The 15,500-nt window shown below is 48.5% G+C and overlaps 2 protein-coding genes, 1 long non-coding RNA gene and 1 other non-coding gene across 5 annotated transcripts in view; 1 reads left to right on the top strand and 3 right to left on the bottom strand.

Annotated features, from left to right (window-relative positions):
* Positions 1-1,456: 1,456 nt before the first annotated feature.
* Positions 1,457-4,554, bottom strand: LOC102390160. The gene is made up of 5 exons (XR_006552890.1): positions 4,394-4,554; positions 4,023-4,071; positions 2,453-2,505; positions 1,946-2,086; positions 1,457-1,645 (listed from the first exon to the last, which is right to left on the bottom strand). It is a non-coding gene; the product is annotated as an uncharacterized LOC102390160 (long non-coding RNA).
* LOC112586696 lies at positions 3,456-3,587 on the bottom strand. The gene has a single exon (XR_003111189.1). It is a non-coding gene; the product is annotated as a small nucleolar RNA SNORA9 (small nucleolar RNA).
* A 6,842-nt stretch (positions 4,555-11,396) lies between the features above and the next one.
* On the bottom strand, positions 11,397-12,458 carry LOC123466061 (proline-rich receptor-like protein kinase PERK2). Its single transcript, XM_045166429.1, has 2 exons — positions 11,890-12,458; positions 11,397-11,646 (listed from the first exon to the last, which is right to left on the bottom strand). The coding sequence occupies exon 1, from the start codon at positions 12,402-12,404 to the stop codon at positions 11,904-11,906; it is 501 nt and encodes a 166-aa protein (XP_045022364.1). The 5' UTR covers positions 12,405-12,458; the 3' UTR covers positions 11,397-11,646; positions 11,890-11,903.
* Positions 12,316-15,500, top strand: part of CCM2 (CCM2 scaffold protein) — a 56,943-nt gene continuing 53,758 nt past the window's right edge. The window contains exon 1 of one of the 2 annotated variants that reach the window (XM_045166428.1): positions 12,316-12,499. In XM_045166428.1, the coding sequence (XP_045022363.1) occupies positions 12,470-12,499 (30 nt within the window). In that variant the 5' untranslated portion in view covers positions 12,316-12,469. The remainder of the gene's footprint in view (positions 12,500-15,500) is intronic. The other variant, XM_045166427.1, reaches the window with a different exon arrangement.

Raw genomic sequence — 15,500 nt, 5'->3', positions numbered from 1 at the left:
GGGAGTTCTCACAGAGCCTCAAGGTTTCACTTCCCCAACCTTCAGGCCTCCCCAACCTCCTGGCCCGGGGTTTACATTAAATTAACACGTGTAAAAAATGATATGGTTGTTCCAGTGAAACTTGAGACACTGAAACCTGAACTTGATAAAATTTTCATGTCACAGAATAGTTTTCCCATGTAAAGATGTCAAGATTGTTCTTAGGTTGGGGACTGGCCTGTGGGTGGAGCATGCCAGATCCTACTGCTGTGACCCTGAACTGCAATCATGACTACTCTCTACACTCTGACAGCTTGCAAAAGGACTTCCCATTCTGTACCTCGTTTGTCTCACGAGGCTGATGACAGCACACCAAACTCCTTTCCCCTCCTGAATCTGGCTGGACCTCTGGGTCTGCTGGCCCCTGCCTCTTCTCAGGCAGGGAAAGTGGCGGCCCTATTTGCCACTTCCCCCGGGGAAGGGTGTGACAATCTGGGGCAGTGACTAGCTAACAGGTGGGTGAGGAAGGACAGCTGGGAGGGGCTCCTAGAGGCTGAGGGTTGTTTCACTGGTTATCTAGGTCAATTTCAGGATGCCACCCTCTATACAAGTCCCTTCAATAACCCCCACTCTGGCTCCGCTTGCTGATGCCATTGACCTGTGTAGCAGGACTCCAGTTCCTATTTCTTAGCTCTCCTACACAGTTGTACCCATTTTAGGATTTGCTTTTACTTTCGCCTTGTCTCAGAGCACACTAGTTTTTATTGTAGGGAAAGGTCCATCGAAGGGCCCTGGAGCCACCTGCATCCGCAAAGGCCACATGACCCAGCCTGAGGGTGCCTGTGAGGAGCTGCTACCTCTCTTTCTCGTCTACCGGGGAGGCTGCCAGGAGGGTTTCCCCTGGTATGCGGTTCTGAGGTGTGAGGCTTTCTGCCTCTGCCCCCTCAGGATGTAGCTGCAGTGACTCAGGGTGAAGGGCCCTTTCGGTACTTTTCCATTCATGACATCAGTAACAAACTGAATGTAAATATGGCTTACTTAACTTTTTCTGGCTCAATCAGCCTTGGCCTAACCTGCTGACATTCCTTGAAAAGATCACCAATAACAAGCTAAATAGGCTTCAATTATAAAACAATTTATCAGATGAAAAAGATCATGAGGATGGAGCAACTCATCATAAAAGTATCAATCCACACGCTGGGGTCTCAATACTTTGGTGTGTAACCGAGTCTGACCCACACTGGTATAGAGGACAAGAGCCAGAGAACCCTGTCAAGCCAGTGGAACCCACTCTGGGATGCAAGGTACAGCTCCTGATGACAGGTCCTAATGCTCTATCAACCACTCTGCAGTCTCAAAAGCAATGAGAATGGGGGACACCTCAGGGGCTCCCTCAAACTTGGCTGAAACTCCTTCAGGAAGGGCAGGGCCCTCCTCTTTGTATCTAACACACAAAAAAGAGAAACAGAGACTGTGCTGAATTACAAATTTTAAACTGTTTTATTAAATATCGCTTCTCATTCAGGAGATGTCAGAGGGGCCTGGGTACCGATGTATAGCGAAGATCCTTGTTCTGGAAGTAGACAATATGGCATCCAAACCTGGGGTCAGAGGTCAGTCAGACGTGCACATGGCAGCTGGGCCAAGAACCAGAAACTCCTGACTCCTGGAAGGGAAACAAGTGAGGATTTAAACTTCTTCAGAAAACTGTGGTGCAAAGGCCTGAGTTCAAATTCTGCTGCACCTTCACCAGGGGCATCAATGCAGGCAAGCCACCACCTCAGTTCCCACTTCTTCATCTGTTAATACAAGCTGGAAACAGCATGGAGGCCTGCTGTAAAAATAAAGTGATGTAAGGATATATCCTGGGATTATTAAATTAAGTGGATGGTTTTGAACCTCTTGGCAGGGAGACCTACAGCAAATGAATAGAAATGATTTGCTAGGACAGACCCGGCATACTCACCACTGCAGATTCCCTGGAATAATCTATCATCCACGGAAGGGATCGCCTTTCAAGTCTCTTCTAGCTCTCACATCCTGGGATGTCTGCTGCTGAAGCTGGAGCAGGAACACAGTGCAGAGTCTGCTGGGTTGGGGGAGGTGCCTGTCAGGAATTGTGAAGGACCTGATATACCCACAACCAAAGGCAGGTGACAAAGTATGCCTGTCAGTTACATGGATGCTGGTAGGAGTTGCTTATTAACCACAGCAACATGCAGAGCATCAGTGTTCTCCAACTGGCCCCATTTCCCACAGGTGACACAAGGGGAGCCAGAAGGCACCTGCACATGCAGTGGGCTGCATCACAGAAAAGGCTCTCTGAGCACAGGAAAGCCAGGCACATCTGCTCTCTGCCCTAGAGGCACTATGTCAAACGTCCTAAGGCTGTCTGTTACTTGAATATCTTTGAAAATAAAGTCAAAAGGCAGCTAGCATCTCACTCCGAGGATTGCAGAAACATGAGACTCACCGAGAAGTGCCTCTGACAGCAACTTCAGGAGACGGGCGTGTTCAACGCTTGCACTGAAGAGACGGATCCAAATTTGCTAGAAGCTTTGACCTTCAGGGGAGAAGGTGTGGTGTAATCCCACTGTCCAGGAGCACAGGAGCTGTGCTGCTCCTGCTACGACCACGCTGGCCACTCTTTCCGTCCTGGCATTTCTGTGCCTGGACCCAACAGCCCTCACACCAATGGCATTTCTCTCCAATCCAAACTTCCTACCCATTTCTGGATTTCATTCTCCCCTCCCTGTCTGGCATTCTGGAAAAGAGCAGACTGTAGGATTGGAGAGGTTTGACTTGCCATTTTCTGGTTAGGAAAGCTGGGCACACAATTCTGACCATGACTCCTTCATCTGCATTGGACCTAAGGCTATCTTATGGTGGTCCTCAAAGATTTAAATAGGGAAGTTGGGCGCAAAACCGAGTTCAACCAACATTTGTGCCCTCCTAGCCCATGAGGTCTTCCTTTACAATAAATGCATACTGACCTCACCCTCTTAAGTTCCACGAGTACCCAGCACTGTTGCAGAACTTAGCCTTTGGGTCTGTCTTGTTTACCAGCTAATAGTAACACCCTGTATGTCAGTCCCTCAGGGCAGGGCCTATCCCCATTCTTTCTTTCCACTCTACATTCCCTGCTACTGGTCTAACTCCACCTTTACCACTCCCTCTGAGCTTCACTTTCTTCTGTGAGAATTTTGTTTGAAAGATATAATAAAATTTTCAAAGAGCCTGCAACACAGCTAACACCTAAAGTCCAAAACAATTTCTGCAAAGATAATCAATGTTCTCTAATCTGCATGGTCCAGTATAGTAGTCTCTTGCCAAATGTGGCTACTGAGCACCTAAAATGTAGGTAGTGTGAAGGAAAAACTGAGTTTTAAATGTAACCATATGTGTTGAGTGGTCACCACATCAAACAGTACAGGTCTGTGCGCTGCCCAGAATGCTAGAAAGGGAAGGGAACAGGCAACTGTCTGAAATTTCTATAACCTTGCTCTGGATGGAGCAGGGCAAGGCCTCAAACCGTTTCAAAATTTTCTTGCAAGCACGGTAGGAATGCACAGGGTCACTGCAGACCCAAGCACGCTGGAGGCTTGCGGCCCACATTCCTTCAAGTCCCTAAAGCTCTGGGCAGACAGCAGTACTTTCACTGAGCACCAGCCTGCACCAGAACCTGCAAGAGATCATGAGGTTCAATTAGGCCTACTTGGGTTTCCATGGACACAAATAAGACAGACAGCAGGGAAGGACAGACGAGGGACAACAATCTCTTCTGGCTCAGAGAGTGAGGGAAACGGCCCTGGGGCAGGCAACCTTATCAAGAAGCTGACAGAACAGGGTTAACTTTAACTTCATTTCTTACGAGATGAAATCCTCACCATCACATCATTATACAAAATATCTCTGTCTTCCATATTCTCGGGTGTTTTTTTTTTTTTTTTTTTTTACTACTCAGAGAATACTTAGGAACTGTAGACCAAAAACGGGGACCCACTTCTGGGAGCGGGGAGCTGGGCCGGAGTAGCGTCACTTACCAGCGCATCTTACAGGAGCTCTGCTGCGGAGGAGCCGAGGGTCGTCCACCTGGAGGGGGCACACGGTCAGCTAGAGGCAGGTCTCGTATCGCCTCCCTAGTTCTCGCCCCTTGGGAGGCCATACCCAAGACCCTATTCCTGCCGGCGCCGCCCGCCAAGCCCGCACGTATACTCCAAACAGGACTCGGAGAAGATCGGTTAGAGTCCCCCTGCAACCGCGGGATCGAACCGCCAGGGCCGAGCATCCGGAATGCGCACCGGACCGACGGGGCCAAGAGCGGGACAACTTGGGGATAGCGCGCCAGCTCCCACTGGGTCCAGCGCCCGGCACGTCACACCCTAGCAGGACCTCCAGCCTCCACGATCCTCACCTGTACTCAGCAGGTCGCAGGCACCAGCTGGCACCCTCGATGGCAGTGGATGGTAACAACGTCCAGGAGTACCCTCACCACCGCGATCACACATGTCTGCAGCTGCGCACAGTCTCCTTGCGTCATCACGCCGCCCGCCGGCAGCGGTACGTGCATCACGTGACCCGCGATCCCGCGCGGCGCCAGGAGATGACGTCACGAGAGTGCCGGGGCGAGGCGGGGTACGCTTTAGCTGCTCATTTCAGCTGTCCTGAAAAGTGGATGGGAGGCGCGCCGCGTTACTGCTATCTCGGGGCGGGGACTGAGGGACTGGGGAAGCGGGCTTAGCAAAGGAACCGAAGTACCGGAGCCGGCGGGGAGAGGGGCGCGGGCAGGCTGGTGCAGGCCGAAGGCCGCGCACAACTCAAGATTATGTTTCAAAGAGCCTGGGAACCCTCTTTCTGAAATATTGTCAAGGGACTGAAACTCTGATCTCCTTGTGTCTTGGAAGGTTAAGAGCCCACTTGTCGCCTGACTTCAAATTGCATAACCTGCCTAGGGTAACGGGTTATGTGCTTTGAGCTATATAAGAAGAGTAGGATTTCTGTGTTTGCATTTTTTTCATTGTGATGCGCATCACATTCTGGTTTAATGCTTATCCGATAATAAAATTGTTTTCTTTCTCTTCTAACTTTGTGGAGAGGAGGTTCTCTGAGTTGAGAGGAAATTTTGTTTTTTGTGTGTGTATTTTTTTTGGCTGTACTGCGCAGCTTGTGGGATCCTAGTTCTTCCACCAGGGACTGAACCCTGGCCCACAGCAGTGAAAGCACTTGAGTCCTAACCACTGGACTGTCGGAGAATTCAGCAAGTATTTCTGCCACACAGGCTTAGAAAAGCACATTGGAAGTTACTGAGACTAGCAAGGGCATGGCTTGTTGGAGATACCGTAAGTACTAATGGGATTTTAAGAGTCTTCTACATAAGGAGATGGATGAGAACTACATATTCAAGTCTTCAACATCAGGCTAGGAAAGCAAGAACTTGGTTCTGTAAAGAAAATGAAGCAATACTGGAAACTCATTTTATGTATGTGTGCATGCTAAGTAGGTTCAGTCATATCTGGCTTTTTGCGACCCCATGGACTATAGCCCACCAGGGTCCTCTGTCCATGGGATTCTCCAAGCAAGAGTACTGGAGTGGGTTGCCATGCCCACCTCCAGGGCATCCTCCCAATGCAGGGTTCAAACCCGTGTCTCTTATAGCCCCTGCATTGGCAGGAGCGGTTGGGGGGAGGTGGGGGTGTATCTTTACCGCTAAAGCCACCTGGGAAGCCCATTTTTATGTCCAGTACTTAGTAAATATATTCAGTTCGACTTGGAGAATTTTGAGCATTACTTGGCTAGCGTGTGAGATGAGTGCAATTGTGCAGTAGTTTGAGCATTCTTTGGCATTGCCATTCTTTGGAATTGGAATGAAAACGGACATTTTCCAGTCCTGTGGCCACTGCTGGGTTTTCCAAATTTGCTGGCATATTGAGTGCAGCACTTTGACAGCATCATCTTTTAGGATTTGAAATAGCTTAACTGGAATTCCATCACCTCCACTAGCTTTGTTCATAGTGATGCTTCCTAAGGCTCACTTGACTTCACATTCCAGGATGTCGGGCTCTAGGTGAGTGATCACACCATCGTGATTATCTGGGTCATGAGATCTTTTTTGTATAGTTCTTCTGTGTATTCTTGCCACTTCTTAGTATCTTCTGCTTCTGTTAAGTCCATAACATTTCTGTCCTTTATTGTGGCCATTTTTGCATGAAATGTTCCCTTGGTATCTAATTTTCTTGAAGAGATCTCTAGTCTTTGTTTTCCTCTATTTCTTTGCATTGATCACTGAGGAAGGCTTTCTTATCTCTCCTTGCTATTCTTTGGAACTCTGCGTTCAAATAGGTATATATTTCTTTTTCTCCTTTGCCTTTAGCTTCTTTTCTCAGCTATTTGTAAGGCATCCTCAGACAACCATTTTGCCTTTTTGCATTACTTTTTCTTGGGGATGGTCTTGATCACTGCCTCCTGTACAATGTTACAAACCTCCGTCCATAGTTCTTCAGGCACTCTGTTTATCAGATCTAATCCCTTGAATCTATTTGTCACATCCACTGTATAATCCTAAGGGATTTGATTTAGGTCATACCTGAATGGTCTAGTGGTTTTCCCCACTTTCTTCAATTTCAGTCTGAATTTGGCAATAAGGAGTTCATGATCTGAGCCACAGTCAGCTCCCGGTCTTGAGCAAATGCTCAAAATTCTCCAAGCCAGGCTTCAACAGTATGTGAACCGTGAACTTCCAGATGTTCAAGCTGGATTTAGAAAAGGTAGAGGAACCAGAGATCAAATTGCCAACATCTGTTGGATCATCAAAAAAGTAAGAGAGTTCCAGAAAGACATCTACGTATGCTTTATTGACGACACCAAAGCCTTTGACTGTGTGGATCACAACAAACTGGAAAATTCTTAAAGAGATGGGAATTACAGACCACCTTACCTGCCTCCTGAGAAATCTATATGCAGGTCAAGAAGCAACAGTTGGAACTGGACATGGAACAACAGACTGGTTCCAAATAGGAAAAGGAGTACATCAAGGCTATATATTGTCACCCTGCTTATTTAACTTCTATGCAGAGTACATCATGTGAAAAACCAGGCTGGATGAAGCACAAGCTAGAATCAAGATTGCCAGGAGAAATATCAATAACCTCAGATATGCAGATGACACCACCCTTATGGCAGAAAGTGAAGAAGAACTAAAGAGTCTCTTGATGAAAGTGAAAGAGGAGAGTGAAAAAGCTGGCTTAAAATTCAACATTCAGAAAACTAAGATCATGGCATCCGGTCCTATCACTTCATGGCAAATAGATGGAGAAACAATGGAAACAGTGACAGACTTATTTTTTGGGGCTCCAGAATCATTGCAGATGGTGACTGCAGCCATGAAATTTAAAGATGCTTGCTGCTTGGACAAAAAGCTATGACCATCCTAGACATTATACTAAAGAGCAGAGACATTATTTTGCCAACAAGGTCCATCTAGTAAAAGCTATGGTTTTTCCAGTAGTCATGTATGGATGTGAGAGTTGGACTATAAAGAAAGCTGAGTGCCAAAAAATTGATGCTTTTGAACTGTGGCATTGGAGAAGACTCTTGAGAGTCCCTTGGACTGCAAGGAGATCAAACCAGTCCATCCTAAAGGAAAATAGTCCTGAATATTAATTGGAAGGACTGATGCTGAAACTGAAACGCCAATACTTTGGCCACCTGATGCAAAGAACTGACTCATTGGTAAAGACTGTGATGCTGGGAAAGATTGAAGGCGGGAGAAGGGGATGGCAGAGGATGAGATGGTTGGATGAGGTCACCAACTGGATGGACATGAGTTTGAGTAAGCTCTGTGAGTTGGTGATGGACAAGGAAGCCTGGCATGCTGCAGTCCATGAGGTCGCAAAGAGTTGGATACGACTGAGCGACTAAAGTGAACTGATGATGTTCAGTTTATAGTATTCAAATCCCATCATTTTGTTAAATGTCATATGACAGAGTAGGAACAGTCTGCTAACATGGAAAGTGTGAAAAATGTGTAAGTGTTAGTTGCTCAGTCATGTCTGATTCTGTGACCCCATGGACTGTAGCCTGCTGGGCTCCTCTGTCTGTGGAATTCTCCAGGCAAGAATACTGGAGTTTGTAGCCATTCCCTTCTCCAGAGGATATTCCCGACACAGGTAAGATCCAGGTCTCCTGCACTGCAGGCAGATTCTGAGCCACCAGGGAAGCCCCAACATAGAAATTAACCTAGAGAAGTTAAATGGCTTGCTGAAGATCTCACAGAAGGTTAGGGCTTGGTACAGGTTGTTTAAGCTCAGAATTTACTGCTCTCTCCATTCTGTCACTCTGCCATGAAATAAAGAGAACCAGGAAAATAAATGGTTATGAAGGGTCAGAGTATGGATGTGACAGGGTGTGTGTGTGTGTGACCAAAAATGGTGGACTTGCCAAGGACTGAAAGAAAATTTTTTTTCTGAAATGATAACCAACAAAAGTCACTAGAAAGGGCAAGATGCTCCAAGTAATAAAAAATGATACCAAAACATTAAAAACCACAAAATCAAAGCTCAACTGCCTTATATGAGGAGGCTGCATGAGGCTGGCACAAAGAGAGACAGACCTGTCAGCAGGATTTAACTACTTCAAATATTGAAAAGAACTTTTTCTAAAACCACATCTCCAGACTTTCCCAGTGGTCCAGTGGTTAAGAATCTGCTTGCCAATTCAGGAGACACAAGTTCAATCCCTGGTCCTGGAAGATTCCAAATGCAGTGGGGCAACTAAACCTGAGCCGCACAGCTACTGAGCACACACACAAGGGCCCATGAGCCACAACTACTGAAGCCCTTGTGCCCTAGAGCCTGTGTTCCACAACAAGAGAAGCCACCACAATGAGAAGCCCAATTGCTGCAACTAGGGGTCTCCAAGAGTCGGACACGACTGAGCGACTTCACTTTCATTTTTTCACTTTCATGCATTGGAGAAGGAAATGGCAACCCACTCCAGTGTTCTTGCCTGGAGAATCCCAGGGGCAGGAGAGCCTGGTGGGCTGCCATCTATGGGGTCACACAGAGTCGGACACGACTGAAGTGACTTAACAGCAGCAGAGGGTAGGCCACACTCACGGCAACTAGAGAATGTTGGTACACAGCAACTAAGGCCCAACACATCCAAAAACAAATAAAAATAAAACCACATTTCCAAAGAGTAACTTCTTTATTCTTCCAAATCAATTGGGATGAATGCCTGGAAATAAAGCTAGTGATTTGGCTCTGAACGAATAAAAAAAAAAAAAAATATATATATATATATATATATATATATATATATATATAAAGAATATATAGAGAGTAACAACAACCTGGAGACTTCAGTGATGGTCCAGTGGTCGACACTTCCACTGCAGGAGGCCTGGGTTTGATCCCTGCTCAGGGAACTAAATCCCACATGCTGCAACTAAGACCTGGCACAGCCAAACTAACAACCCTGATAAACAATAAGGAATCTGTTTTCCTGAATTTTGTGAACCATTCTAACATATTATTTGCGTTCAAGGAGGGTATCCTGGGAATCTCCAATTTATAGCTGGTTAGTCAGAAGTACAAGTAACAATATGAACTTTTAATTGTCATCTGAAGTGGGATGCAGGTCAGTCTTGTGGAACTGAGCCCTTTACCAGTGAGATCCAATGGTCTCTACAGGTCGCTGTATCAGAATTGATTTAAATATAGGACAGACAGCTGGTGTCAATAAATTGCTTGGTGTGGTAAAAAAGCCCACACATCTGGTGTCAGAAGTGTAAATATGGTAGTGTGAAAAAAGCAAGGGAGAAATACAGGAATTGAGTGAGTTTTTCCTAACACTAGGTTAAGGGAAGTTTTAGTAGGGTTATTTACAACATTATAGCATGATGAGTATGCAAAGGTACATTAGTGGAAGATCTAAAATATCAGGCCTCTTTTCAGTGAATGGTGGGGGAATAACCACTGAATGCATTGCATTATTTGTGTCTGTGAATGTGGGAAGCTTAATTATTGCAGGAGGGAGATTGAAAAGTCATTTCCCACACTTTGGCTTTATGTACCAAAGGGACTGGAATGCCTAATGCCTAATCCCTAATGCCTTCAGGGAGTACTAGAGACCACTCATTTCTTTGGTATCTTTATCAAATAGGGTTCAATCAGGAGATAGAAATAGTGTAGGAAACATTTACTATAAAGAATTATTAAGTATAACAGAAAATTAGGGTAACAAGGGAATGGGTATTAAAGGTGAAGAGAACTCTGAATACAAGAATAGTAGATATAAGGAGCAACTATTATACTGAAGGCTACTGCAGGGAACACAGGCTCTTCTTCCCCCTGGGGCTGAGGTCCAGACTTTTGTCAGAGATAGCATAGCTACAGCTCACGGAATGGCAGAGAGGTGCTGGCAAAGCTTGCTTAAGTCTACCCTCTACTGCAGGGGCCCCCAACCTTTTTGGCATAGCACCAAGGACCAATTTCGTGGAAGGCAATTTTTCCACGGGCATGGTAGCTGGGATGGTTCAGGTGGTACTGTGAGCAATGGGAGCCATGGGGAAGGCATATGAAGCTTGGCTTGCTGGCCCGCTGCTCGCCTCCTGATGTGTGGTGGCTTTGTTGCTAACAGGCCTCCCAGAGGATTGGGGACCCCTGCTCTAGAGTGCAGGGAAAACTGTTCATGGAGGGGGTCTTGCTGACCACTCCGGATATAAAATTTCTCAAGATGAGTACTGGAGGAATCTGCCGGCTGCTGGGTGTTGCTGGCAGGCCCCCCCTGCAGCGTCAAGTGCTTGGGCGAACCCTGAGTTGGAGAAACTACCCCTGATGTAGGAAGGTGCGCGCCTCAGAGGCCTCTTTAGGCATGTGCCTGCCAAGAAAACTCACTGAATCTAGGTAACAAAGCCCCTTCCCTCCCACACTGCCTCCAAGCAGTTTCTCCTGGCAAAGCTTCACACTGGGTTACCTGGCAAAGGACTAATGCTCAAAAGGCCCAGGTCCATCCCGCGATGAGAACTGAGAGTGAATGTGAAGCTGAGAGATAATCTACTGACCGCTGCTACAGGAGGCAATACTCTTAAAAAAGATCAGTTGAGGCAAACAGCGGTTTGTTTGGTGAGTTTACATGCTACGTGTGCTGCAAGGTTCTTACTGGCAGCTTAGTCGTGGCAAAAAAGTGGGTCTGCTGCTGCTAAGTCGCTTCAGTCGTGTCCGACTCTGTGCGATCCCATAGACGGCAGCCCACCAGGCTCTGCCGACCCTGGGATTCTCCCGGCAAGAGTACTGGAGTGGGTTGCCATTTCATTCTCCAATGCAGGAAAGTGAAAAGTGAAAGTGAAGTCGCTCAGTCGTGTCCGACTCTTAGCGATCCCATGGACCGCAGCCCACCAGGCTCCTCCGCCCATGGGATTTTCCAGGCAAGAGTACTGGAGTGGGCTGCCATCGCCTTCTCCGGGGCCTGCTGCTGCTAACTCCAATTTGCAGTGTACTTTTGGGCAAACCAATCCGTCCGGATCTCATTTTAAGACTGCTGTTACTTCTAGGTGACTGGTTAAAGTTCGAAGTTTTATTCTGTAGGGTCCGGACGTGTTCTGTTGCATTGAAACTTCCCTGACAGGTTTGAATAGGAAGTCTGGAACATAGGAAGTCTTCCCAGTGTCTGCAGGAATGGAAAGTAAAGGGAGAAAAGAAAAGGTTGTAGTCCTGCGCCCATTCCCCAGGCCCGACTCCTTCAGCAGGCCCGGCCTTTGGCTTCCCGCCTTCACCTTTCCGCAAGCCCCGCCCTTCTATCCCCGCCGGCCTCTCCCACCCACAGCCCCGCCGCCCTCTCCGCCGGTCCTGCCCCTTTCGTCAGCTCCGCCTTCCTCTCCCACAGGCCACCTCCCATAGAACCACGCCCTACCTTCTTCCCGTCCTTTACCTTCCCCACAGGTCCCACCCGTCCCGCCGGCCCCGCCCTCCGTTTCCTGTCGGCCCGAGCTCCCTGTCCCTGAGCGCGAGGCAGGCTGGGAAGTTGGCTGCCGTAAAGATGGCGGCAGACTTGAAAAGCTGGAGGCGCTCCTGTAGCTCTGAGGGGCAGGAGGACGGGCTGAAGGCGGGGCAGGCGCGCTCTGGCCCTCCCCGACGGGCGTTGGGGGTGGTGCGTAAGGGCGCGACAGACGCGCTCCCGAGGTCCTGAAGGGGCGAGGAGGGCAGGCTCGTTCTCAGCGGCTCTGAAGGGTTGGAGGCGGGGCGTGTGGGCCGAAGGGGCGTGCGCACACGGGGCGGGGCGTATTCGCGGGGGCGGGGCCGCGCCCTCGGCCCGGAAGTGCGGGGTGTGGGGTGCAGGGCGCGGACGGCCCCTGGCGGCCACGGGTGGAGACTGCGGCCGGGCGAGCGGCGCAGGACCGGCGGTGGCCGCGGGGCCAGGGCGAGCATGTAGCGGCAGCGGGCGGCGCGGCGCTCCCGGGGCGGGCCAGGCCGCGGGGGCCGCTCGCGGAGACATGGAGGAAGAGGGCAAGAAGGGCAAGAAGGTGAGCCTGCAGAGCGCGTCCGCCCGAAGGCTGAGCCGGGGGCGTGCTGGACCCCAGACCTAGGCAGGCGGAAGGCGGAGGGGCTGGGGCTGGGCGGGGAAGGGCTCGGGGGACATGGGAGGGTCCCTCGGGGCTGCCCGTCGGTCGGCCGGTACGGGGCGTGGGAAAGTCTGGCTTGGGAGGTCCGTGGAGGGGAGTTCTGATTTAGGAGGTTCGGTGTGGAGAGGTCTAGGACGGGAGTCCGGCGTGGGGAGGCCCGGCACGGGGAAGTCCGAGGTGGGAGTCCGGCGTGGGGAGGCCCCAGGTTGGAAGTTCGACGTTGGGAGGCCGGGAGACTCACTCTGTGGGAGGTGAGCGTGGTGGGCAGGCCGGGGCCCCCCGATGAACGGCGCACGGTCGGGCCCGGGACAGGGTCGCTGGAGTCAGTCTCCGCGCGGTGGAGTAGGAGACGAGCCCCTGGACAATGGGTTTAGGTGGTCTTTTGCCTGCAGGGCGCGCGGGGGAGGAAGGAGCCACGCCTTTCCGCCCCTTCCGGTCAGTGACTCTCCCCCAAACCTAGGCTCTCCACATGGCCTTCCCGGCGGGTGAGTGACCAGAGGCTGCAGAGGAGCTGGCCCCGATTATGGGCCAGAAAGTTTTCTAGGGATAGTGTCTTTGAGAAAATGGGGTGTAAGGTTAACGTAGAAACATTTGCTGCTTAATTGACTTCATTATTGGAGTATCAAGTAAAAACAAAAACTGCTACATGATACAGCCCGTTCACGCTTCGGCCGGCGCGGGCAGAGTTTTGCTCTACCTAGTACCAGCTGAGCGATTTCAGTGACGTTATATTTGGCAGTTGGATTTAGGACATAGTTCAAGAGGCTCCTTAGTCTGTGTACTTTTTAAACTATGTCTTTAATTACAGGCTCGAGTAATTGATAAAGAAACTCAACATTTTAAGGAGTCAAATAACCACACGGGATAAGCTATCATTGAAATGAATAGTGGATTTCAATGAAATGTATCTTTCTTAAGTACAGGCTTTATAATCCCAAGTGTCGTACTTGTTATTTTCATTTTCACCTATGTGCACTTTTATGCACAAGTTTAAAACAGACCTTTATAAATGTTCTGATTTTCTGCTCTTCAGAGCCAGCTGTGTCCTTCAGTTGAGGATTACTCATCACAAGGGGCCCCATTTCAAAAGGTATTCAAATGAAGTGCAGCCAGATGGTTTTCAGGAGATTGTGTCCTGCTTCTCTCACTTTCTTTATTCATTGCTTTGTTACGTTCTTAGCATGCCTGTCTAAATTCAAGTGCGGTATCAGTTGCAGTTACCTGCAAAATTGGCTTAAGTCTGGAAAACAACCCAAGAAAGTGATTCTGTAAGCAATGGACCACAGAGGGATGCTGCCCACCAAAAAGGGAGAAATCTGAGTTTAATGTTTCTACCAAAGCTGGAAGAAGGCTCCATAAGAAATGCAGTCAGTTGCATCCTTCCCTGTCACAGATAGGCAGGTGGGCCAATAGGAGGAGGCCTGTCACCAGCATTCTTGGCTGCCAGCATTCTGTAGATTAGCTGGCTCAGTTCTAGCAGAGGACCAATCCTAGCCACATGGTATCTTCCACAATCAGTCCAAACAGTGTCTGCTAAGGAGAATTATTCCTTTCAAGTGGGTACTAGTCTGTCTGTGACAGGGAAGGATGAGAATGACTGTATTTTTTCTAGAACTTTCTACCAGCTCTGGAAGAAATATTTGAATATTCAGCATATTGAGAGAGAAGTGAAGTGGTAAGACATTCCTGAGCTTTAGGAATAGAAGTAAAAAACCAGTGAAACTCAAGAATTTTATCATGGGGGGCAATGGAAAGATTTAAGCCTAGAGAAGATTAATACATTACATTGTCTATTAAAGGAGATAGTCTGTTAATTACATAGTTGCCTAAGCCAGGAGTTTTGTGTTTTCTCTGTATTTTGCCACTGCCCTAGCCCATTTTCCCACAGACGACTAGACAGAAGGCTCTGAGGCATAGATTCCTATCCAGGCCACGACTTAGCACACTTTATCTCTTACTCTCAGCCAATTGCAAGCCAGCAGAACCTTTCTGCTCTCTCCCCCATTCAATGTGAGGTCACATACAGCTCAATCAGTTTGATGCTTAAGTTCTCATTATGGTAAGTTAATCAGAGCTCTCTATTTTAAAGCTTCAACACCAATTCAAGCTAAAGCAGCAAATAAAGACTTAATAGTTTTATGAAAATAGCATTTGGACATTTAAATTCTCTTTCCAAGTTAGCTTCCTCAAAAAGTGCAGATTTAAACCTTAAAAAATGTGCATTGTAGGCTTTCCAGGTCTTCAGATACTTGTCTCGGTGTTCTGTCGAGCAGTTATTCAGGCTTGTTCTAACGTGGCCTATTTCCCCAGGACAGGACTCATCGAGCTGCCAGAGAACCAGTAGACCAGAGTGGATTTCATATAAAGTGCGCAGGTACAGCCCTGTCCTTTCTCAGGCTACCCTGGCACATATGATGAGGGTGACTTGAGCCAGTAATGCCCGGTGGAAGGCGCTGGGTGATGGGGTGTGGGAGGAGCTGGTGGGAAGGTGGGGAGGCCTGAGGGGTAAGCATGTGGACAGAGAGGTCCACTAGCTGCCAGAGGCCTGGGACCCGGGGAGTAGGAGTGACCACGGAGGTCCCTCTCCTGCCTAAATGTCCCCAGAGTAACTGGTGCCTTTCAGACCACAAGTCCTGCTTGAGGATTTGGAGAATAAGGCTGCCTCTTTATAGAACAGACCCAAGATCCATGAATTTTGATACTATTCTGTCAAGATGTAATTCTTTTTTGTAGGAAATTTAGGTGTACATTTGAGTTGTATTGTGTGCCTTTTTATAAAAACACTTGACTCAGATGAGGATCACAGCCCTTGGGAAGACATAGTTGTGGAAAGTCACTGTTGGCCCTCAACCATGTTCAGGTCCTGGTTTCTGCTGCTTCTGCTGCTGTTGGGTCTGAGGCC

The sequence above is a fragment of the Bubalus bubalis genome, chromosome 8 (genome assembly GCF_019923935.1).
Source record: "Bubalus bubalis isolate 160015118507 breed Murrah chromosome 8, NDDB_SH_1, whole genome shotgun sequence".
Taxonomy (NCBI): Eukaryota; Metazoa; Chordata; class Mammalia; order Artiodactyla; family Bovidae; genus Bubalus; species Bubalus bubalis.
This window is presented reverse-complemented; position numbering and strand designations above follow the sequence as displayed.